This window comes from Monodelphis domestica, chromosome 8 (genome assembly GCF_027887165.1).
Source record: "Monodelphis domestica isolate mMonDom1 chromosome 8, mMonDom1.pri, whole genome shotgun sequence".
Classification (NCBI taxonomy): Eukaryota; Metazoa; Chordata; class Mammalia; order Didelphimorphia; family Didelphidae; genus Monodelphis; species Monodelphis domestica.
Window position 1 is genome coordinate 126,602,870 of NC_077234.1, and position 25,741 is coordinate 126,628,610.

The 25,741-nt window shown below is 33.9% G+C and overlaps 2 protein-coding genes across 6 annotated transcripts in view; one reads left to right on the top strand and one right to left on the bottom strand.

The window, feature by feature from the left end:
- BORA (BORA aurora kinase A activator) overlaps window positions 1–25,231 on the top strand; it is a 51,389-nt gene extending 26,158 nt beyond the window's left edge. Inside the window, exons 10-12 of one of the 2 annotated variants that reach the window (XM_007501437.3) lie at window positions 117–736; window positions 2,585–2,722; window positions 17,491–25,231. In XM_007501437.3, coding sequence (XP_007501499.1) covers window positions 117–736; window positions 2,585–2,722; window positions 17,491–17,649 — 917 coding nt within the window. In that variant the 3' untranslated portion in view covers window positions 17,650–25,231. Of the gene's footprint in view, window positions 1–116; window positions 737–2,584; window positions 2,723–4,023; window positions 4,695–17,490 lie in introns of those variants that run through there. The other variant, XM_007501438.3, reaches the window with a different exon arrangement.
- DIS3 (DIS3 homolog, exosome endoribonuclease and 3'-5' exoribonuclease) overlaps window positions 10,193–25,741 on the bottom strand; it is a 33,869-nt gene continuing 18,320 nt past the window's right edge. For all 4 annotated transcript variants that reach the window (XM_056807848.1, XM_056807849.1, XM_016424981.2 and 1 more), the window contains exons 12-21: window positions 25,046–25,110; window positions 24,877–24,961; window positions 22,884–23,011; window positions 21,333–21,419; window positions 18,021–18,177; window positions 14,459–14,673; window positions 14,039–14,207; window positions 13,261–13,419; window positions 11,468–11,590; window positions 10,193–10,449 (exon numbers count right to left, since the gene is read on the bottom strand). In XM_056807848.1, coding sequence (XP_056663826.1) covers window positions 10,366–10,449; window positions 11,468–11,590; window positions 13,261–13,419; window positions 14,039–14,207; window positions 14,459–14,673; window positions 18,021–18,177; window positions 21,333–21,419; window positions 22,884–23,011; window positions 24,877–24,961; window positions 25,046–25,110 — 1,272 coding nt within the window. In that variant the 3' untranslated portion in view covers window positions 10,193–10,365. The remainder of the gene's footprint in view (window positions 10,450–11,467; window positions 11,591–13,260; window positions 13,420–14,038; window positions 14,208–14,458; window positions 14,674–18,020; window positions 18,178–21,332; window positions 21,420–22,883; window positions 23,012–24,876; window positions 24,962–25,045; window positions 25,111–25,741) is intronic.

Consider the following 25,741-nt stretch of genomic DNA (forward strand, 5'->3'; position numbering starts at 1 on the left):
GTAGAAAAGTATTTCCTGAAATAAAAGTTCTTAAGTACTAGGAAATTTGAATGATATAAATACATAGAGTACATTTTTTGAACTCTTTGTATGTTTATTTTTTTCTGCATCTTTAGAACCAAGGAAGTGTACCTTTCGTTCTCCTGATGTGCCATCAGCTCCAAATTCTAATGGTGTTACCAACTCTTGTACCAGAAGTCCTTACATAGATGGCTGCTCTCCGATTAAAAATTGGTCTCCAATGAGACTAGGGACATGCAAAGGAAGCACTCAGTACCGTACTTCACTCATTCGGATACCTTTTACTCTTGAGCATCACAATGAAGAAGTAGAAGAAGAAAAAGAAAAAGAAAATGTTCTTTCCACAGATGTCTCTTCACCAGCAATGGATACTGCTGGAGTACATTTTCGACAGCTAGATGGGGATGCTTTTGCACGTGGCACACATTTAGTTGTGGCTACCATGTCTATTACAAAAGATCAGTCCAGTGTTCATGAGAAAGAATTGGCATTATTGCAAGACACTGAAGGTGAAAAGGAGAATACCTCTGTAGATATGATTGATCCTGTAGAAATAGCAGATGACAACATATGGGTTAAGGATACAGTTGGTAATGGGAGTTTACCAATGACTGGATTTATGACAGGCATTGCTTTCAGTATTGAAAGCTCTCATATGTGCATGTCACCTCTTGCAGAAAGCAGTGTCATTCCTTGTGAAAGCAGTAGCATTCAGGTAAGACATTAGAAGTCACTTCAAGTTGGTATTCTCTCGAAAACCTTTTGAAACCTGGCATACATCATGTATTCTATTATTTCTTGGTAAGCACTCCATTCTGCATCTTATTTGATGCTCTTTTTGGTTATCCAAGACAGGCCTGTGACCAGCTCAGTTAGAAAGGCTCATCTTAATTTCCCCCACTTAGTAAAATTAACTTTTCCCCATCATTGTTATTAAGGTTAGTCAAGTCCATTCCACAAGAAATGAAGTTATTTATGAACACAGCCAATTAAATGACATGCCTTGACTACTTGCAGACTAAAAGGGTATTGCCACATACTGTGACCTTGCCTCCATTATGCTTGGAAATCCATTGGAGGAAGAGAAATAGGTTTGTGGACAGAGGGACCTGGGTATGAATACTAGCTCTGTCTTTACCATTGTGTGACTTGAGGCAAGTCCCTTAAACTCTCCTAGTTTCCTTTTCCCTAGTTTAGAAAATGACTGGTTTGGACTTTATGAAATCTATATCTAAATCATTAATAGGTAACTGCACAAGGACTTGCTGCTTTAATGCCCTGAGTGAACACAAATGAAAATTCACACTGTGAGCAGTTTTCTACAGTGAAAGAGGTGCCATATCAGGAGTCCAAGTACTCGATTTTGAATCTTGGCCCTTTCACTAAAAGTTTGAGGACCTCAAGAAACTCAAACCTTTCTGGGCTTGAGTTTTTTCATCTGGAAAAGAAGGTGTTTGGAATAGATGATGTCTCCTTCTAGTTCTAAGTCCATGAACATGATGTATTATCTATGGCTATAGTAAAGGTTAAATGTAAGGCTTTGTAGTAAAAAATTAGATTTTTTAAATACTTCTAATGAAATCCAAATAGTTTCACAGCTCTTTAAAAATAACACTATAACACAAAGAATTTGTGATTAAATCATTAAGATATAACCAAACCTGGCAACCGAGATATTAAAAGCTCATCTACTAGTCTACATATGTGTAATTTAAGCTTTTTACATCAAATGGTAGCACTCTAATGTCAATTCCTAACTTCAGAGTTCAGCAAATGTGTCTAAGGTTGATGAGGTACATATAGATTAAGTGGCCTGCCCAGTGTCTGGGGTGGGATCTGATCCATTCCTTACTGATAGCATTCTGTAGCATATACTTTTGAAGATCCTTAGATATAATAAACATTTTTTCTTTAAGAGGATTTGATTTTCATAAATTGCCCTAATTCATTGAGCCTATAAACCTGTAATTTCATTGTTATAAAGAGTTCCAGGTAAGGAAATTCTCACTACCATTACACCTTAAGCAACTATTCTTCGGCTTCAGCTTCATCTGAATGAGTTACTGTGGTTAAGTAAATTGCCAGGGATCAAACAACCAGTATCAGAGACAGGATTTGAACCCAGGTCACTTCTAAATCTTGGGTCTATAAAGGATATTCCAAAAGATTTTAGTTTAGTTTTTAATAGTGGCAGCATCATTGGTATTAAGTGTGTATATCCTCAAATGTGATGGCTTTGAAGGGAACTAAACTAATTTAAGGGCATATTTTGATTTGTTTACAAAAGGTTTTTTAATCCCCTAGTTTTGCCACTTTATCTCATCATGTATATATTCCATATGTTTCAGCATTTTATTGCATATTATACAGTATTGGTAATGGAGTATTATTTATTGATATTAGCTTATAGTTTAAATTTAAGCATATATTTACAGTTCCTTAAAGATACATTAAAAAAATTAATGTCTTTAAAGATCTTCAAGATAACGTATGTTGCTCTGATAATATAAAGTCTAGAGTTTGTGATTTCTTAGGGGACTTCTCTTTTAAACATTCTTTTCAGGTGGATAGTGGCTATAATACACAGACTTGTGGGAGCAGTATAATTGATACAATTGGAATCGGAACAGAGAGCTATTGTAGAGAAAGTGATGCACTGTCCTGTGAAATGCAGAACAAATCTCAAATTCTTGAAGCAAAGGTATGGAAGACTTGGAGGGGAAAACTTTGTGGTGGTACAGAATGGTATTTATATTTTGGCTTATCATGAAATTCTTTATTCTCAACAAGACCATAATGTTAAAGCTAGGTATCAACATCAAACATCATCAGGTTTAGTCTTAATTTCAGTAAAAGTTTCTTTTTTCTTTTTTCTAAGGTATTTTAAAATACAATAAAACTTTTATTTTAAAAGGCAAAAACTGCCTGAAGATCATGGGTTTGCAGAACCATGGAAAAATGTGTAATAACAAAGTTTAGAAATAGGGTTCCTTCTACTCGGCCTGGTTCTTTAACTTGGCATGAAAGTGAAGGTCTTTCCAAAGACAAAATGTCAAAACAATACAGCTAGTTTTCCAGTTTTTCTTTGTCTTTATGGTATGAAGTATCCCACTCAAAGACCATCAAGCATATTCCTAAATATAAAGCATCTGCTTCTGTGTATTCTGTAGAAAGGGGGAAATCTAGAAGTATCTATATTTACTTTTGTAATAGTTATAATAAATGGCTAATCCTACATTATATCTGTCTTTCTTCAGGTATAAAAAATGGGGATAATCTATGTGCTAGTAAAAGTACTCCTATAAGGCAATTGCAATTGTAAGGACAACTTTCTAAGTGTCATCTGTTGTTACTCAAAGACTTGCTTGGAGCCAGAATCCTAATTTCTGGTTCTCACCCTCAGCACACCAATTTCACTTTTCTCAGTTTTAGTTTCTTAATGACACTAGAAGTATTTGCACTTATAGTATTAGGGAGAAAAGAGCTTTATAAGTATGAAAACCCACATTCTTCTTATCTGTTTAATTTTATTTTTTATGACAAATATCACAATTTTAATTACTAGCCAAAAGATTCTAACTCCCACTGCAAGCTCCAAAATGAATATATCTTTAAGGAAATTTTTTTCCATTAGTTTTATTTTACTTCCGTCTGATATTTTTTGTGTGAACTATTGGTTTCTCAAATCAGTTTTAATCCCTACTAATAGTTACCCCTAACCCAATCGCAAGATAACTAGCATTTATATAGTGTTTTAAGGTTTTCAAAGTACTTCATATAAACTCATATTACCCCCACAACAGCCATGTGAGGTGGGTGCTATTACTTTGTAGATAAGGAAACTGGGAGAGACAAGTTAAGTGACAGTGATCTGCCCAAGATCATTTGTACTCAGGTCTTCCTGACCTTCAGGCCCCAGTGTGTTTGATGCCCAAAAGATACTTTAGTGCTTTATCATCAAAATGCTGATAACAAGGTGTGTTCTCTTTTTTCTTTAATTAGCAAGAACATACAACACAAGGATATTGGAGGAAAACGACACATCCTTCCTAGAAATGTGTGTAGCAGAACTATAGACCATCACTGAATTGCTAATTGCAGATATTCTGTGCAAAGGCTCAAATAATGGGATTATGATTGAGAGAAAACTGCCTTGGCTACCTATCAAACCCTTTTTTCTTTCCCTTCCCAATGTGAAAGTTGGCACTGAAAATCAAGTGCCCAAGTTGATGTTTACAAGAAAAAGAAGGGCAGAAAAGCTCCTGAAACTTCACCAAATCACAGAAGTAGACATTTATTTTTATCATTAAATCTTCATAATTACCTCAAGTGACTTGATCATAACTAACTTTTTTGTTAAATATGGCATAATGATTTGTCTGATACAAAGGATTAATAAATTGTCAGTCTTATTTTTCACATTTCTATTTAGCATTGCTCTTTAAATGGGTAACCAATAAATAGACTTTATTATAACAAATGTGAAATTACTCTGACTGAAAATAAGCTTAGTTTATTCAGTAAATCAATCTTAAATCATCAAACCTAGCTATCCCCAGCTAGGTTGAAAATGAGGCATTTTATGCTACCCTTTATGTGCAAAAATTAAGATAACTGGATGGAAATTCTATATGCCTTCATTATTCCAAAGAAATAAATCCATAAGTACACTACCTGATTTTGAAATACGAAATTTTTCTGACCGTAACTTTCTATTTTTTCTTTCCCTGTAAGTTACTACTAATTCTAAACCAATCATCTTCATTGCAAATGCTAGTTGCTGTCCCTCATTGCTTAATTAGTTCACACCAGCATTACTCCCTTTGACTAGGTCTGCTACAAATTGATGTATCTAATCCTCAAAAAGAAATCTTTTTGTTCTTACCTGATTAGCTATCCCATTCTCCATAGCATGTCTAAACCTTTTCTCCTCAAACTCTTTATCATTCTCCATTTTTTTCTTTTCTTCTAGTAAAGGTCCTTCATAGCTGGTTCCCATTTTTCTTCAGCCACTGAACTGGTTTTGTCTGCTTATAAATATGGCTAGTTACTGGCCATCCTAACCCCCAAAAAACTTTCATATGACCATGCCATTTAATCAAGCTATCTATCCTACATATTTTCTCCCAAATTTAGTATACCATCTGCAGTTTTACAACTATTCTCAGACTATTGATGAGTCTTATTTGCTAAATCTATTGGATTTTCCTGATTATCTAGTTTCTGGTGCTCATGGCCCCTCCCTGGGTTTTTATGAAATTAATGGATTCATCATAGTATATTTTTCTGGATCATCCTTTCCCCTTCAGTATGCCCTAAAGGTTTTTCATGGGATTGCTCTCGGCTTAATTATGTATGTATGTATATGTAAGTGACTCAGCAAATTTATATAGTTCTCATATTTCTCCTGAATTTGGTGCTGTCATTTGGTGCATGCCATTTTCCATACTCTTCCCCCTACCTAGAATACGTACCTTTACTTCTTGGACTTGGTCTCAAATGACCACCTCTTACATAAAGCCTTTTTCAATCTTCTCAACTATTGGTACTTTTCTCTTCCCTACTTAAAATCAAATCCACCCAAATTTTTGTATTTATTTTCTGTTGATGAGTTGTTTCCTCCAGTAAAAAATCCCTGAGAATTTTTTGTCTTTGTATTCCTAATTAAAGTATATGGCACAGAGTGGGATTTTGAATACATGGTTAGTAGTATTAAAGTGAATGGAAATATATCAGTAATGTTGTAATACATCATATAGTAAAATCATTGTTAGTACTTTAAAAGCATGTTAAGAGATCGGCAACAGGCCAGTCCCTTCATTTTATAGACAAACAACTTAATTGTTCATTGACTTTCCACAAAATCCTACTCCATTTATTAGTGGAGGTGACCCGGGTCTTCGAATGTTGTACCAATGAAGTAAAAACCTGGGCAGATTCTATGGCTGGAAAGGCTGTTTAAGCATAGTTGAAACTAATAACAAGTGGAACCACCATATTTGGTCTCAAACATCACAATTCCATAAATGCTAAAAGAGGAAGTAGAAATGATATTTTTAAAAATTCTGAGGATGTTCAGTGACTGATTTTCACAGTGTGTGAAGGAAGAGAAGATCACAAAGGTAAGGTTACACTCAGTGGACAGAGAGTTGGGCCTAGAGATGAAAGGACCTAAATTCAAATATGGCCTCAGACACTTCCTAGCTGTGTGACCCTGGGCAAGTCACTTAACCCCTATTTTGCCTTGCCCTTACCACTCTTCTGTCTTTGAAACAATATTATGTACTGGTTCACAAAACAGTAGATAAGTTTTAAAAGAAACAAACCTCCTTTGACTTAACTTTTTTAAAAGGCAACCAAGAGAACATCAATAATCACCAACTGACAGACATATTTTCCTACTTACATCAAATGTTTGAGAATTAGCTCCATATGAACTGAGGACATCCTCTATAAGAGTATGAGACAGGTTTAAACAGGTTTTCACGAAACTCCTTAATTAAATTCTTAATTTTGTATTTATAAATATGTTTATATATAGAGTGAGAATACATTTTTCTTGTACTTTTGCCCCCCATTAGAAGATAAGCCTCTTGCAAGAAGGTATTGTTTCATTCCTGGTACTTGTACCCCAGGCACCTAGTACAATGCCTGGTACATAATAGGCACTTAATATTTTATTAAACAAAGTATCACACATATGACAAAATAATACAAGAGTTCTTCAAAGATCTGTAGATGGTGATGCTTTCAGATCCTATCTTTTGTTGATGACTTAACAGTCATTTATGAGTTCACCTTAACTATTCGTAAAAAGAAAAGATGAGTGGATGAAGAATGTAAATGGTACAGGAAATGATAAACAATTGGATGGAAAGCTTATCTATATATTTTAGACAGACAATTTGTTAATTGACTATAAAGCCCAGAATTGAACAGAAGAGTGGATTAAATTGTTTTTAGGAAACTACAAAGTTCTTTTAATGACCCCAAACTTTTCCCTGGAGGAAAGGTTTACCAATATTCTTATGTTTGATTAAGCATTACTGTATTAGAGTTGACAGTTTCCCAAAAGGCCATAAACACAAGGTGTTTTGTTTGACTATGCATATTTATTGCAAGGGTTTATTTGGGGGGAGGGGAGTGGAAGAGAAAAAAAAAAGCTTAATAATTGAAAAAAAAATTAACCAAAAAACGTCCATCATGAATGAAAACTGCCCCTGAGTACAAAATGAAAAATTGAACAATTCATTAGATACCCACACTGAAAAAAAAAATCTGCAAATGAAAACTATAAGGAATGTCAAAGCCCAAATCTATAACTTCTAGATTAAAATAAGTGAAGAGTAGAAAGGAGAGAGAAAATAAGTAGGCAGAAAGAGTTCAGGTACCTAGGAGCCACAGTCAACAAGTACCATTATTATAGGAGAGAAGTACTAAGAATACTATGGAGGGCAAAAAATAAAGGCTTACAAAAATTACTTATTAAAACCATAGAAATATATGGATGAGGAAATGGATCTTTAATGAAATAAAGGACTTCTAAATATTTCTTATTCAGATACCAGAGCTGAACAAATTTAACTGGAAAGAATGGTGTCATGAAGTATTTATAATAGGAGGGGGGGACAAACATCACCTCAATACTTTAATGTCTTCAAGGGTGACTGAAGAATAAAACAAGGCTCAGAACAGTTTTCTTATATTTTGATCTTAAAATGAAAAAACATACTAGAGAATAAAGAGGGAAAAATCTAGAATGGATTACTTCAAATAATTACAAAACTCTAAAGGAATAGATGAGACTAGGCTGCACTTGAACCTCATCACTGGGATCTGCTAATGGTCATATGCACACAGAATCTGATGTAATTCACTTAATTCCATAGATAGGGACAGGGAAACACTAAAGGGGTTAAGAAGTGACATTCAGGGAGGAATTACTCAAAAAGGATAACAAACTCCATTTTTGGAGAAGAGATCATGAAGAAGTTGAGGGGGAGGAAAAACTAAATGGCAAGGATTCATGACAGGGAATTAGGTGAGTAGAATGAAAACACAACAGTGGATAGAAGCAGATTACATAAAACAGACTAGTAATGTTGAGGATACTTGTCTCAATATCCTATTTTGTCTTTAGAACTGAAGGCAACAATAAAAAAAGGAAAAGGATAAGATGATAAGATTGGGGAAATATACAATTAGCGACTGTAAATGTGAATGGGATGATATCACCCGTAAAATGAAGGGGAGTAGAATGGAATAGAAAGCAGAATTTAACAATACAATATGCAAATACTTTCAAGAGAAAATAAGCTAGAGTAAATCTATTGTGTTCAAAGTGAACTCAAAAAAGCAGGGGAAGCCATCATTTTATCAGACATAGTAAGAGTAAAAAGACTTGATTAAAAGAGAAATAAGGAAAGTACATTATGTTTAAAGCACCATAAAGAATATCAATACTTAGTATACCAAATGTTATATCTAACACCATTATCATTAGAGGAAAAGTTAATTTATAGAAGGAAACAATAAAACTAATAGAGAAAAAACTAATAAATTAAAACTAGAGATCCTAATGTATCCCTTTCATATTTAGACAAGCCTGACCAAAAGATAAGAAATGAAGGAGGAGATAATTTAGAAAAGTTATACTCAATTGATCTTGAGTGATTACTGAACTGGAACAGCATTATATACATTCTCTACTATACAATGAACCTTTATACATGTGACCATTTACAAGGACATTCAAACTCCTTTGTTTTTAAAAAAAAATTCATATCCAAAAGGTTTTGGAGAAAATATTAAATATTCTCAGAAGAGAAAGTTGCAATTAGAGCTCATCCAAAGGGAATAGAATTTAGTAGTGCTTTCAAATAAAATGAATTCCTATGTTTAATGATGCCTGATTTGCAATGTGGCAGGTAGGGACCAGAAGCTCTCCTTTTCCTTCCTCCATCCTAAGGCCACCTGAGCTATATTTTACTGTCATTGTGGAGCCATCTACTCCTCTGCTTCCCTTAGGGCACCTGAGAAAAGATTTTCAACAGTTAGTAATGGGATAAAAATCTTATAGAAAAAGGGCAAAGTTGCTGTTAATTGAAGAAAAATTTAAGTCCAGAATATCTTTATTCCAATTCCCCAAACCTAGAGGTGGCTATAACTGTCAGCTGGAAGTTCCCAGAAAATTTGTTGTTATCCCATACCAAGGAATCAATAAAGTTGTCTCCTAGAATCTATTAAGTTGCAGGATCTTTATAAAAATCAAAGAACAGTTTCCTACCTCCACTATTAATCATTTCCCTACAGAAGGAGAGAAGGCACTAGAGCTAAAAAATATATTTCAAAACTTAAAAGTCTTTACCTTCAAACATGAAAACTGAGGCCCGCAAATGGTCTGGTGCAATGTGAATGTCTAGGATCATGCTTTAGTAATATCAGTAATATAATTTTAAAAATTTAGTAATAATAAAAAAAATTTAGTAATAAAGTTGGAAATAGAATTCAGGTTCCTAAATGCTAATCCACTGCTCTTTCCAATATGCAATGCTGCTATTCATATCCCTTTTCCTTAAGCTTGATTTTACTTAGAAATATTTTAGTATGCTATCTTTAACACAAGTCAAAGAATGAGAAAATAAAGTTTGGAAGGGACTTTCCACATTTTCTGATATACTACCAATTAAAGATTTATTTTGGTCTATATCAGATGAAGTAGAATGGGGATTTGTCATTTTCTGAGAAGGGGCACTGAAGCAATGAGCTCCAAAATGCCAGAGGGCAATGTACACCTAAAGGTTAGAGGACAATAAATTACCATTATACTCGAGCATTTTTGTGGATTTGGGCATTTAGATGACATCCTGTTTTTTTATCCTCTAAATTCAGGATGGTCCTCATCTCTCCACTCATTTAAAAAATCAAGAATTATTTATGCCAAATGAATCAGCGTTTCAACAAAGGGATGAATGCTCTAATATAAACCAGTAAAGTAATTGGCACTTCTGAAGTAAATTCATTTAAATGATCTTTATCTGCTCGCTGAAGCTGCTGCCCTGTCAGTATGTAAGTGATGGGCATTCAATTTAATTTTTCTGCATAAATAATAGTTGTGTTGAATCTAGAAAATGAAAAGAGAAGTACTTTTCTCAAAGATGATGAGAGAGACTTGAAGGCAATTGTTTAATAAAAATGCAAATTTTTTAAATGATTAAAATGCACTTTAAAAGCAACAAATTAAATTTGCACTCGATACTTTTAAACATGAAACTTGCCAGTGTTCTTCTTCAATATTACAAAAGGAAATCAATTTTGTAACAGTCTCTTTGTTGTTAGATACAGCTAATTTTCTAGCTTGCTCCTCTTTTTTTCTGGTTCGTCATTGTTCAAGCTTGTAGAATCAGTAGGAACACTTATTCCTGGTATCTAAGAGGATACAAGAGAAGAAAAAATTAGGATATTAAGAAAAAAGAATTATAAAAGTATAAGAGAGTGGATATTTTAATCACTAAAAATATTAACTGCCAACAAAAACAAGTTTCAGTGATAAGATTTGCTCTCTATTGCAATTATGTACTTCCTGACTTCTAGTATTTATTCTAAGTTTCTAAAAAAGGGTGGTCCAAGAAGAGGTGTAAGGGAAGACAGAAGACACTGTCATTAAGTGAACTTAATCCTTTTACTTCCCCCCTTTATTCTTTATTCTTCTTCCCACCTGCTTTTTTTCCTCTAACACATAATATGTTAAAATCGTTCTTTCCTCCCATTTCAACAAAAACTAATAGTACACCTTAATACAGAAACTAAAGAAGCATTATCCAGATACAAAAGGTAAATATGTAGCAAAGAAGACCTTAAATAAAAAACCCGAATCTTCATAACTTGTTGAAAATGTATATAATAACACTGCACTTTATTTAAAAATCTGGTGAACTGCCAAAGCACTTTTTTTAAGTTAGGACAAAATTTTTTTTATTGCATGATAGGGATTCTAATACTTCTAATGGGAAGAATTTACTGGGATGATAATGGAAGTTAATAAGAAAATAAGTTTGACAAACAAGTATATAAAGTAGACACTTTTCAGGAACCCAGCTAAAGTAAGGTAAAACTATATTTAAGTTTAGTTTGTGTGAAGCATGCTTATAATGTCAAATTTTAAAATCATTTTTGATAAAAATGGCAAAACATTACAGACCTGGCAGGAACTTCTAAAAACAAATGATTCAAAACTAAGAGATAAAACTAATGATGGCTGGAGTCATTTCCATTCTGAAACTCCTAACCATCAAAATAAGGGGGTTTGTGGGGGGAAACTTCATAATAACTTCTGACCACAAATAATCAAGTCATATTATCCACAAAAGTAGTACATAAGTAGTACAGGCTACAGTACATACATATTATTCTATCACAAAATGAGTATTTTTAAATTCAGTCTTACCTGTGGTTCTAGTAGGGACATACGAATTTTCTGATGCTGAAGATTGGATGAGTCTAAGGTGATTTTCACTCTAACTTTATCAAAAATATGAAATTCTGTATCTTCTACTTTTAATGATGGCATCTAAATTTTTAAAAGACAATTATTAAACTATTCATTGCTTTCAGACATTTGAAACTATTCTTATTGTTTATATCTAGGTTCAATTAAAATATTTCATTTCAATTCTATCTTCTCTTTAATTAAAATATTTCATAATCATAACTATGTGATCTAGACAACTTAGTAAGTTGATCTAGTAGTCATAATATTGTAAAAAAAAAGATAATTTACTTTCACGATTCCCCCCCTTTCCCTATTCTCTTTTTACCTTACCCATACCTTAAATGAAGATTATTACCCAGGGAGAGGAGAACTGCTTCTGAATAATTCTTAATGAGCTTCTCAACCCTATTTGCTAAAAAAGTTACTTGACAATTATCAGAAAAGTTAACTGGAACTCCTCTATATCCCTAAAATGAAAGAATTAAAGTGACTGAAATGTTATGTTCATTACTATTTCCTGCCCTTAAATTTGGGCTTAATTAAGCAACTTTGGCCCAGCAAAAAAAGGACTGTGTGGCTAACTCAGCTGTAATTCACTGATCAAGTTTTCCCACAGGATTAGAAATAAACTGTGGTGAGCATTAAAGGTTTACTCCATGCTCTATGGCTGGAAGTCCTGATACTGGATCCAATGACTATGAGGCAAGATCTGAGTGTTTTAAGTCAAAAGTCTTATTAAGAAGACTTTGTGAAAGTAGAAGACTTTCCCCTTAAACTGGTCATTTATTCCGAGGCTGATTTAAGAAGGAAAATGGCAGCCAAGAAAGAGCAACCATTTATTTGAGGAAATATTAGCTGGGCACCATTCATATCCTGAAAAACCTGTGACAATCTTAGCTCGATGCTTGTAAGGGAATCTCCAGCTGCATGTCTTCCCCTGCCCCTCTATAAATACATGTATTCTGTGGGTGCTAAATAAACTCAGTTCTATAAAAATTAAAAAAAAAATTTTAAATAATAAAAAAAGGTTTACTCTGAGGTCCTAACAGGGTCCTGGAAGAATAGACAAGAGGAAGAGAGAAAATAGATACATAAGAACCAAATTGGTTGAGACAGCTACATAGAAATGGAAAATAATCAATCCTTCCATTCCCATGAAATCATTAACTTCAGGTAAAATAATCTAAGCATTATTTTTTCTTAAAATATGTATGTAGATAATAATACAGGATGGCACAGTAAAAAGAGTACCTGCCTTTGGATTCAAGAAGTTCTAGATTTAAGACCTTCCTCTGACATCTGTTTATTGTGAGACCATGAAGAAAGAAGTTATCACCTCTCATAATTATGGCCAACTCTCTAAAACTGTAAGCTTTAGAACAGCTCCTGATCTGTACCAGTTGATCCACAGAAAATGGCCAACACCAATGAAATAACAGGTCAGGAACCAAATAAAAGGCAGTGAAGTAAAGGTAGGTAATTTAGTTGATCCAAATGGAATAGAGTAGGCCACAGTAACTAATATATTGTCAAAAGAAATTAAGTGCTTAATCAATACTTACTAAATCTGACAAAGAGGCCAAACTATTTCAGTCCCTCAAAACCCAGACTAGATGCTTAGAAATTAAAGTTTAATTCTGTGTTATTACTCTCTATAAGGTGCAATGCAAGGAAAAGGAAAGAAAAGTGTGTGTGTGTGAGAGAGAGAGAGAGAGAGAGAGAAAGAGAGAGAGAGAGAAATAAAATACCTCCTCATCATAAGTAAGTCTTGGCTTTGGTTTATCCTTCTCCTCAAAAAATACTGTTCCTTCTAAACCATATTTTGGAATTAACACCACAATAGCATTCTTCCGTACAAACAAAATATAGGCTTCTTCATTCACTATTCCTTTATTTTTGAAGAACAACTATAAGAAATAGGAAAATTTGTTTCAGAAATGTTATGAAGATAAAAACGTTTAAAAACAGGTAATTGAAATCACATTAGTTAAATTTTTGCATTTTGATAAACATTATTCAAATACAAATGGCAACTGTCAATAATTTGTGACTGTTTTTCTATAACAGTTTTACCAATGGGAAGATCATAGGATCATAAATTTAAAATAGAGGTGACCGTAGAAGTCATGACAACCATTTCATTTTTAAGATGAGGAAAATAAGGCTCAAAGAACTGACTTGCCTAGGCTCTAAGAAGTGTCTGAATCAAGTTTTAACTCATCTGCCTGAATCCAAATAGGCCTCCAAATGTCTTATTTCCCTAACATAATCAATAGATAAAGGGGAAAAGGATTACCATCACTGGCAAAGTAACTTTTCAAATAGTTACTGATTTTTAGAATGGTAATAAGTAGCTCAGAGAAAAGACATACCTACATAGTCTTTATGTCAATTATGAAACATCCTCACAAACCTTAATTTTTTCTTTCCTTTTGATATCGTTTTAATGACCCTGAATGACTCCAAATTTTTATCTCTGAGGAATAAAATGTCACTTTCAATCACTATATAAAATTAAAAACCAACCTGTGTATGAAATGCAACAGATGCCCGTTGTGCATATTGTGCCATTTTGTGTCTGAAATTGAGATTTTTGCATAAATCTGCTAGTTTGTGTTTGTTTGTCAGATCTGGATAAGTGGAATCTGCTCCTATAGCTACTGCCAAAAGCCGATGGACAATTATATCTGCATATCTTTAGAAATAGGTAAAAGAAAAATATTTTCACACATCAACATTGTCTCAAGTGTCAGTTTGTAAAATGCACATAATCACTCTCAAGGTTTGAAGCATAGTTTTAAAAATATTTTTGATACAGCAAGTAGAAATACCTGGAAAAAACAACTAAAAGAACATACAAGTTTTGTTATGTGGGTTAAAAAATTTTTAACAAAACTTGATGTATCACTTTTATTTTCTTCTCTGAATTCTATGACCTCAACATACCTTCGGATGGGTGAAGTAAAATGTGTGTATATTGGTGATGCTAAGCCATAGTGATGAAAATCATTATCCATTCCAGAGCAGAAGTAAACTGCTTGCATCATACACCGAGTAGCTAATATCCTGAAGAGTGTGCTTAGATATGGGAAATCAGGAGATTCTACTTGGTCTAATGAGTCAGCCAAAGCCTTTGCTGAATCGGTCTTAAAATCTAAATTCTGTAAGAAAAGAAAAGGAGAAAAATATTGTTCAATTTTTTATTTTTAAACCAGCATTTCACTTATATAATACTGTTATTAATAAATTCAAAAGCACCCACAATTTCTAAACAAAGACTATTTTAAAAGTTTGTTTTAAAATTAGCTGTTTGGAACTCTGAACATGTTTCACTACAGACACATTACTATAAATAATGATTAAGTTCAAAGACTAAGAAACAGTTATCCTTTTAACTAATAATGTAGGTAAACTTTCACACTAGCCTAAACTCTGAGAACTTGGATAAAGGAATTAAATTAGTAGTACAAGGAGCAAATTTTCCCCTTCCTTTCTTGTTTTCATCTTCTTTTCCCAAGAAAGGAAACAAGAAGAAAGCCTGACATGATGGTAGAATATTGAAACTAGATAAAGTCAACGTAAATTTAAATGCTTTATGACCAAGAGTAAATTCAGATGGATAATAAATGTTAAATATGCTTTGCCAATTTTAAAACACTGTTGTCATTTATCACATTATTATTATTATTTCCTAGGTTTCTCGAGGGCTAGATAAATAGGATCCAAGTTCATGAGACCAGATTTTTTTTTAGGAATACAGGATTTAGAAGAGGGACTGACCATTTTCATACCTTCCATTTTACTGATGAAGAAACTGAGGCCCTAAGAGTTTAAGTGACTTGTACAAGGTAACAGAGGCAGAAAGTAGCTAAGCTAGCGTTCTTTCACACAACTACCACCTACTTCTATAGAAATCTTAGCAAGTTTATAAAGGACTTCCTTTACAATAATTCTAAGGATATTAACTCTTATTTTATAAATGAGTAAACTAGTTCTGAGAATCTGGTGACTGCAGCTGAGGTGGGATTTGAACCCAATTCCCCTAAGTCAATGTTTCATAACATCCTACCTCTTTCCTCTTTCTTTATAGTAGCTCCCTTCTGCTTCCTTATGTCCCTTTCAGGTCCTTTCTCTAATGCCAAATACCACACTTGTAGCATCATCCCAACCAGGCTTTCCCCACTCTAACCCTTAAAATTATACTCCAAAATTATCTAGAAACTGCCTCTGCCCCAATTGAAAGTATACATTAACAGGAGCAGCTAGATGGCTTAGTGGATAGAGAGCCAAGCCTAGAGACAGGAGGTCCTGGGTTCAAATATAGCCTCAGACACTTCCCTAGCTGTGTAACCCTGGGCAAGTCATTTAGCCGGCATTGCCTAGCCCTTACCACTCTTCTGCCTTAGAACTAATACAAAGTACTGATTCTAAGACTGAGAGTGAAGGTTTAAAAAAAAAATCCATTCTCTCTGAAAATGCTGAAGTTATTTTCCTTGTAGTTTGTGAAAGAGTGAGGCTCCCAAGTCTCCCAGAACAGTGTGTATTTTAGGATCTTAATTCAGGTTAAGTACCTGACTAGTATGATTTCAGACAGTGTAACAGAATAAAATAAATCCAAATAGTACTGGATAATATAGCCTTCTGAATTCAGCTTAGTTCAAGGCCATAAGTCTAAGATTATATATACTTTTAGGATGTTATAATGTTGACTCATAGAATTTAAAGTGCAGTAAAATGCACAACTTTTATTATCAGGCTTTTGAGATCTTTGGGATCTTGATTATAATACAAGGCGTTCTACCCCTCTCCTAACTTTGTATTACTTATAAATTTGATAAGCACACCACCTATGACTTCATCCAAATTATTGATAAAAATGTTAAATAGCTGGGGCATGTCACTAAATGACCCCTGAGATGATCTTGATGACTACTCTGAGTCTGGCTATTTGAATTGTTCTAAAATCTATTTAATCAATATATCTCCATCTTGTAAAAAAAAGAATAGCATGACAGACTTTCCTAGATGATCCTTCCTAAATATCTAGATAAACTATGTATAATGAGTACCCTTTTTTAACTGCCAGTTTAGTAACATTAAAAAAAAAAGAAAGTTACCAGCAAGCCCTGTTCTTAATGATACCACATCAGTTCTTAGTAATTAGTACTTCCTTTCCATCTAATACACTCTTTTGAAAACCAGGATATTTGCCATTTTGTAGTCCTATAGAACCTCTCTTATCTGTCTTCTGGGTCCTTTCCCAGATTACAGACTAAGATTGAGCAGTCATCTGCACTGACTATTTCAGTTGTGCTGGAACAAAGGGTGCCTGGGTCAGGCGAGCTGAATTCACCATAGAAAACCCCTTTTTTTTTTTTGGGGGGGGGGGTGCACTTGAAATCTGTTTGCAAAATCTAGAGAACATTTCAGGCCCTGCCCAGCTTTCTTCTTACCTATCACAACACAAGAACAGTCATTACCCACCAAGGTTCCAATAATTTCTATTTCTGAGTTTAGAAGAAAAATCAAAAGCAGAGAAAGGAACTCTCAGAAGAGTAACTCAGAGCATATCCATCATCTCTTATGCTGGCTTAAAAGTAAATTCTGGCATTAGAGTGATCTCAAGGGAGTTTGGTGTCCTTGAGGACCAGGTTGTCTCACTCCACTAACTAGATGAGCAAGAATAATCAGAGGCAACCGCAGAAAAAAAGTAGTCTTAAGCTTCCCTACCCCTACTCTTCTACTGCTAAAGTTGTGTGTTGTGTGCAAATTCTCTCTCTTTAGAATTTTAGTTTTATCCATCTCCTTTCCCTGACTCTGGTGACAGAAATCATGTCTGCCATGCAAAACAGTTATCAAAGGTAATTCCCATTTTAATAAACAGCACTCTTTTACTTTTGTTTTTGAGTTAAACTTTCCCCAACAGTGATCAGATAGTTTTATTCTGTATGTATAATAAATGTGTATTTTTTTCAAAGGTGGAGTTTGAGTTCTTGGACATAAACACCATTAAAAGGCACTATTACTACTCAAGTTTAAAGATTCAAAATAGATGGATTCTTCGAACTTGTGCAGAAGCAGCAGGTACATATCTACTGAAGGAAGCTCTACAACACTGTGGATACTCCATCATATAAGGAGTATATTCCACTCAAAGTCAACATAGCTAGCTACCTGACTAATGAACCACTTATTAATATGCTTGATTTCAACCTCCCTTGCATTAGGAAATAAGGAGAACAATTAGAGATTTTTAACTATTTGGAACTTGAAGACCTTTCTTGATAACTGGGCCTTAGTTTCTTGAAGTAGCTTCTAAACAGAACTGGGAAAATGATAAAAAAAATAGGTAGAGACAATGATATTAGTAAAGAACAAAAGAAAATTTGTCATAGATAAACTACAAGGCAGATGAACTGGGTACAGATTCACTGATTAGACTATCTTATATCAGAAGTATCAGATGGAAATAGCCAAATCCAAGAATTTGGATGCCAAAGGAATGTACCTTGGATTTTGCTGCCTTCACAAGGACTTCATAATTTGACGGAGGAGGAGCAGGATGTTTTCTGAGCAAGGCATTTTCAGAAAATTCTTCATGGATTTTCTTTGCAACAGAAACATTGGCAAGCAACATAAATTCCTCCACCATGGAATTTGTTTCTCTGTCAATGGAAAAGAATATCAGGGTGTGGAAAAATGGGAACACTAATATACTGTCAGTGGAACTATGAACTGGTCAAAGCATTCTGGAGAGCAATTTAGAATTATGCCGAAAGAGTGACAAAATTCTGTATACCCTTAGATGCGGCAATACCACTATGGAGCATACTTCCCAAGGTAATAATAATAAAAAAAGATCCTACATGTTCTAAAATATTTATAGCAGCTAGCTCTCTTTGTGGTGGCAAAAAACTGGAAACTGAGGAGATGCCAATGATTATGGAATGGTTGACCAGTTGTGGCACTATTGTGATAGAATGCTACTATGCCATAAGAAATGATGAGCAGAGGGAAAGGTAGGTGGCTCGATGAATAGAGAGCCAGGCCTAGAGTGGGTTCAAAAAAAAAAAAAAGTGGGTTCAAAAAAAATGGGGTCAGAGGACCTGGGTTCAAAACTGACCTAGATTTTACCACTTCTGCTTTGGAACCAATACTTATTATATGAGAGAGATGGAAGGGTTAAAAAAAAGATTAACGGGTTGATTGTTTTAAAAAATGGAGAGACCCACATGAAATTGCAAAAAGTTAAAGAAGTAGATTCAAGAGAACATTACTAACAGCTACAGAACTAATGTTTAAAAAATAACTTGTGAATGTCCATATCTCAAGAAAACTGATAAACAAAAAACACAAAAAACATAGTTTATATATACTTTTTTTTGGTCAAACAATGTCTTTTTACATTGCAGAGAGGGGAGGAAGGGAGCAAGATACTTGGAAATTTTAATGTAACAAACAATAATTCTTAAAAGTAAAAAAAAACCCTCAAGATTTTAAAACATTATAAAGGGGAAACAAACCACATTATTATTTTTACTAGCAATTTAAAGGGAAGGATCAATGTATCCAGTATCAAGTGCTAAATTTCAAGTTAAAGAGAAGTTTTAATTCTGGGTTTGCCATTTCCGTATTTGTGTGACCTCCTCTCTGGGCATGAAGTTCTTCCTCATTCTCCAATGACCTTTTGAGAGTGAAACCTACTATTCCACTAATTAAATGTATACTTGTATATACATATTTTTAAAATGCAAGCCCTTCTATATTATCTCCTACTCACATCATCATGATTTTGGAACCTTGTAGGATCTGACAGCAAAGTGCAATCTGACTAGTTAAAGCTTTTCTTTAGTCTTCACCATTCCTAATTTCACTGATGATTTGAACACTCATGATAATACCACCTCTCTCAGGAAAATGTCTTTCAGTTAAGAGGTCTTAGTTTACTCATCTGTAAAAGGAGGGGACTGAATTTGATGGTCTATTCCAGATCAAAGTCTCTGGTCATATAAACCCTGCACAAAACCATATTCCTTTTTAATTCTTCACACTACGCCTCCCAATATACCTACCATATACCTATCTGATTTTTCATAACTCAATATCTCCCTTGGTTTCTGTTTTAACCTAGGAATTTGACTGAAAAAAGGGGAGATGCTAACTAGAGTGAATTCTAATATCCAATGAAGGACATGTCTTCCCATAAATCCCCTCAAGAGAATCCATTCAATGTGTGCTAAGAATCTCAGTGTTCCATTCAAACTATCCAACTGCTTTTTGTTTTTGTTTTTTTTTTAATTTTTTGCCAAATTGGACCACTCCCATTACTGGGCATATATCCTGAGGGGCTGGTGAGTACAATACCCAGGAAGAGGTAATCTCAAAGTTCTCAGTGGCACAGTACTAGAGTTTAGAAGGTAAGAATTATTTGTTTGAAAGTCATCTGCAGATGACATTGAAGCCATAGGAATGAATAAGACTTAAAATCAAGTTCTGCCTTAGACACTAGCTACTTGATCCTGGTGAAACTCATTAAATCTTTTTAGGCCACAAACTGCCTCATCTATAGATAGTGGTCTAATGGCCTTCAGAATTTGAAAAACAATAACATTTTATTAAAACAATCTAGTAAAAGTTAGTATAAGCACAGCGGTACTTGATTTTAAGAAAATTAATCAAAATATTACCATTTTTTCCCCTGAAACTTAATTGCTCTGGCCAAATAATTTACCAGTTAATGATTAACAGACTAATATATTAACTCACTATAATAGCTATGTTGGTCTTTAGACTTATCTATTACAAGGTCCTTGAGAAATTTTCTTATCTTGATAGCACTGGCCAGAGCTTGCACTCCACTGGCATAAATTTATAAATGTTTAATAATTAATAAACAATAGATATTTTGGTGATTTTAAAAAATATATCACTATTATTCCAAGTATCCTGTTCTCTCTCCCTTAAGCAAAGCACCCCTCATAACAAAGAAAAAAACAAGAGCTAAAAGGTGGTTCTGCAAAATCAACCGATAAAACAACTAAGTCAGACATTATATATAATATTTCACACCCAAAATCCTTACATCAGAAAAAAGAAGGGAAGTCACACTGGCAGATTTAAAAGAAGCATTGGCTATTGGCTCCATATCATGAGTATGACTTTTGTGGAGGACAATGGAAAGTTTCAAGTGCAAACAGATTTTAGCATATTCCTGATGAAAATATGTTAAAAAGTAAAAAAGATGCCCCTGAAATAATGAGGAAAGGAGATGGGTCAAGAAAAATAAAAGATAACAGACAAGACAACTAGTACTGTCCTTATATCCAGTATTAAGACTTAGAGAAAAGGCCTCTAGCTCACTGGACTGCGATCTTTAGGTTTGTTACAAGACATGTATAAAGACTTTCGAAATGGGAAGATGTCTTTGGGATCTGTACCATTAGAGGGAATGCTCACACTGAGGAGATCACAAAGGAAGTATTTTTTTAAAAAATGCTTGCCATCTTAGAATCAATACTAAGTATCAGATCCAAGGCAGAAGAGTGGTAAAGAAGACCAAGCAATTGGGATTAAGTAACTTGCCTAAAGTCACATAGCTAGGAATTGAATATTTGATTTGAACCCCAGACCTCCCATCTTCAGGTCTGGCTCTCAATCCTTTGAGTCACTTAGGTGCCCCTATACTTAAGTATTTAAGTTAACTTTTAGTAGCCAAAGGAAAATAAATGTTATTCATGCACACCTACTTATGCGTTTATATTCTAAATGTTCATGTTGAAATTCAAAAATCTTACTCATTTTTTATTAAAAAATAACATACCTGAGTTCCTTTGTCTGGAGATCTATAGGGTCATGAGTTTCACTATCCACATGAAATCGAACTTCTGGAGAAGAAAGTATCAAAGCCCTTTAAAAAAAACAGTCAAATATCTCTATTATAGTCAGAAATATGAAAATAATCCCTAGATAAAAATTAAAGAATGTGTTCAACAGAACTTTGCTGAAGGTCTTAAATATAGTAGCACCTCTATATTTTTTACCAACTAGAATTAATAATTTCCTATTTGGGGATGTAGCCACTCTTCTGGGAAGTTTAAGCTTTCATTGGTCCTTTATAACATAGAAGAAACTGTTTTAAGCACTATAATTGGTGGGATCAGTCATAGTGAAAAAATGTCAGTAATCTAGAAACTGACTTTCAAAATGGGAATATAGAAGAATTCATCCAAAGTCCTGGAGTATTTTTATAATTTTTTTACCTCCATCTCCTTTCTCTTTTTATTAATTTTTTAAAATCCCTTACCTTTTGTCTCAGAATCAATACTAAGCAGTAAGGGCTAGGAAATGGGGGTTAAGTGACTTGCCCAGGGTCATATAGGTAAGAAGTATTTGAATCCAAATTTGAACCCAGGACCTCCTGTCTCTAGGCTTGCTTGGCTCTCAATCCAGTAAGCCACCTAGCTGTCCCCTTCTTTCTCTTTTTAACAAATATCTATTAAATTAGAAAAAAGAGTTTAAAGTATTAGACAGAACTTCTTCCAAAATCAGTAATCAGAGAGGTTTTATTAGGTGGTTTGATGAATCAGTTTGTTCCTAATTAAATGGGATGATGCTACTGGATAAGAACTATACCTCTTATCAAGCAACTTATTATAAGATAAAGCTGAGTCAGTCATTTTTCAGTCATGTCTAATTCTTCATGACTCCATTTGGATTTTCTTAGCAAAAGATACTGGAATGATTTTCCATTTCCTTTTCCAGCTCATTTAACAGAAGAGGAAACAGGCAAAACAGGGTTATATGACTTGCCCAGGCTTACACAGCTAGAAAGTGTCTGAGGACAGATTTGAATTCAGGAAGATCAGTGTCTTCCTGACTCAAGGCCTGGTATCCATTGCACCACCTAGCTATCCCCATCTTCGCGAGAGAGACTAGACTGATAATTTCAATGGTATAAGAAATTGCTGGGAAGAAAAGCCCTTTAACCAGTATACATCAGCACATTCTATGCAGCTCTTAATCTTAGGTGCTTAGAGTGGTGAGAGCAGGTTAAGTGAGATAGTATGTATCAGAGATGAGACTAGAACCCAAGCCTTTCCTGGTTCTGAGTCCAGTTCTGTCCAATGTACCATACTTACTCTATAGCACTTGTTATTTTAATATATATCATGCATATTTGACATAGATATCTTGTACATGTAGCATGCAAATAAACTTAACTATAGTACTTGATGCATACTTTAAATATTTTCTACCCAAGTCACTAATGTTTCTCTATTATACATGATAAACGTGGGCTTTCAAAAAAGACATTAACAAGCAATTTTAATGATGATATCCAACTTAGATTTATATAATAAGGAAAATATACCCTGCATCAATTCTCCGCCTCTTCAGAATTTTTGCTAGTTTATTTAGTCCACGGAGACTAGTAGTAATATCATCATTCATGGTTGCTGAATCAATTCTCATTTGAGCTTCTGCATATGTAAGTGAGGCCTGGAGAAAGAAGTTGTAAACTAACATGACAATTATGAACACGAAAGTTGTACCTTCCTACCTCAGGTAAAAATCTAAAATCCATAAAGTCAAACTGCTTAAAATCAATAATGGAAAGGAAATTTTGAGTAACGATTCCAACTTTCAATTCTGCTATTTCTGGTTTATTAAACTAGCATTTTTCAGAGCAGAACCTTATTATCTACCTAAAGTCAATGTTAATACTGAACTATAAAGAAATTACTTTACTTCGGTTTCCTTCCTCCACTTCTTCCACTGGTTATTTCAGTGTTTAACTGAAGTCTAAGAACCACTGAGGTGAAATAAATGTGAAAGTTTGGAAACTAGCCTAGATAGTACGGACTATTCCAGCAACCACATGGTAAGATTATTTTAACATATAACTTTCAGTATGCAAATAATTAGAAACATGTAGAAGCCTATACAACATCTTACTGAATGTTTCTGGGTTTGTTTTTTCATCTGTGAAAAGAAAAGGCTTGCCTAGCTCAAGGATTGACAAAGTTTGCTTTGGCTTTAGATGTCAAATCAAAATCTAAAAACCAGATTAATCTAAGCACAATAAACTTTGTCTTCAAATAGTCAAACATAATTGGTTCATTGTTTTTCCAAGTATATAGTGAAGTAAATGGTGGGACTTTCGAGGGCCAAAGGCAATCTTATCCCCAAACCTAAAATTGCAAAAAGACTAGATCCCATAAGGCAGAGTTAATATCTTTGGGATAACCAACAAAGACCAGCAGTTCCCTTGGTGTTTGAACAGCATCAGCAGTAGAAGAAAACAGAAGTAGAGCCATGCAGCCTCTGACAGAGAAATACTTTTCACCTCTCAAAGAGAGTGCCTATAATTACCTCAGTGTTTAGTAAGAATTCTATTGTACACAATTTATTTCTAAATTTCCTATTTTCAAGTACCACTGTAGAAAATACTAGATGCTAAAAAAAAATCCATCCACAAACTGGCATGATAGCAATTAGATAATTAATATAGTCTTTCACTCTTAATTATTTTGATTCTATGATCCTTTGAAGAAAGATCAAGGTAAAGATGGGACTTGAACTTGTACCAAAAGGTTACAGAAAACCCTTAACATGTGCCTCATACAGACATGTAAACGTACCTAAATGTTCCTGCTTCATAGTGGAGCCCTACTAACAAAGGAGCTACCATGAACATACTAGTGTTTTAAAGTATCTATGAATACAGAAATGAAAGAAGAATTCATTATATTCTAGAAGATTCACAGAAGTTACAAAGTTGAGAAGACCCATAGAAAGCCTCCTTTATAATAGTTTATTCTCACATTTGCTGATTTTTGTCACACAATTCATTTCACTGTTATCATCAATTAGAAATTCATTTGGGTTAAAAGTTTTAAAAATATAAAAACCGTAGAAATTCTCTATCCTAAACCTCTGTAAAACATTAAGTTTTATGGCTTTCAGTATAATTTTCAATAGGTAAAGTAACATGTTATGACTATTGTCAGACTTGCTTTTCCCTAACAGGAACACCACTACAAAGTAGATAGTTCAAAGCTCTAGATTTGGAGTATTTTCTTTCTTTTTTAAATCCTTACTATGATGTACTAGGCAATTGGGGTTGACTTGCTCAGGGTTACCACAGCTAGCAAGTGTCTGAGTCCAGATTTGAACCCATGTCCTCCTGAATCTAGGCCTGGCACTCTATCTACTAGCTGCTGTAGTTTGGAGTATTTTCTAAAAGAAAGACTAGGGAAGCTGGCAATGTAAATTCTCTAGTTTTCTAACTCAAGTGAACTTGGGCATTCTTTTTTCAAAGCATCAATTTTATTTTTTAAACAAAGAAACACTTTATACTTTACCTTTGAATTAATGGCACTTTTTGTAAATCTGGTTTTTAAAATTTCAGCATTGTGATTCATTTCCCAAATACATGAAAAGGCAAGTCTAAGGAAAAGGATGCATAAAATTTAAATAGTGATAAACATTAAATGTAAATATTAAGTCTTATGAAAAAGTATGCATAGATACCTGTCCACATTCGATCTTAAAGAGCATAAATTAGAGCTAAGCAATTCTGGAACCATATCAATTCTCTGTAAAAGACAAAAATAAAACCTTAAAAGTTATTTATCAATGATATGAAATTTTATTTATATTTTCCTGCTAAATACTAAGTGGGGAGGAAAATAAAATCTTTCGGAATGAAAAGAAAAATTGTTTTTCATCTATGAACTCTTAATGACAATTCTATTATTTCTAGAACACAAAGGAGGAACTGTGGTGACATGGTATAGTAAGTAGGAAGAAGATTAAACTAGTAGTTAAGATCTAGCTTTTGCAGAGCTGACTTTTCTTAAACAAAAACTTTTATAGTTTACCTTTGAATTAATGACATTTTTCATAAACCTGGTTTTTGGTGTTAATCTTGGGCAAATCAGATGTGAACTTATAAAACAGAAAACCTAGATGACCTCTACGGTCCCTTCTTCTTCTAATTATTCATATTCTAATTGAGCTGCATATATTTACATATATATACTCATTGCCTCTTGATTCAAATGCAAGGTCTGTGGAAGTAAGCATTGTTCAATTTTTTGTACTTATATTCCCAGAGAGTAGCACAGGTCTTTGGCAAATAGCAAGTGTTTAATAAATGCTTGTTGATTGATTCGCTCGATTAGATTCTATATTTCCATCACAACAAAGACTGCTCTGAGCTAGCCA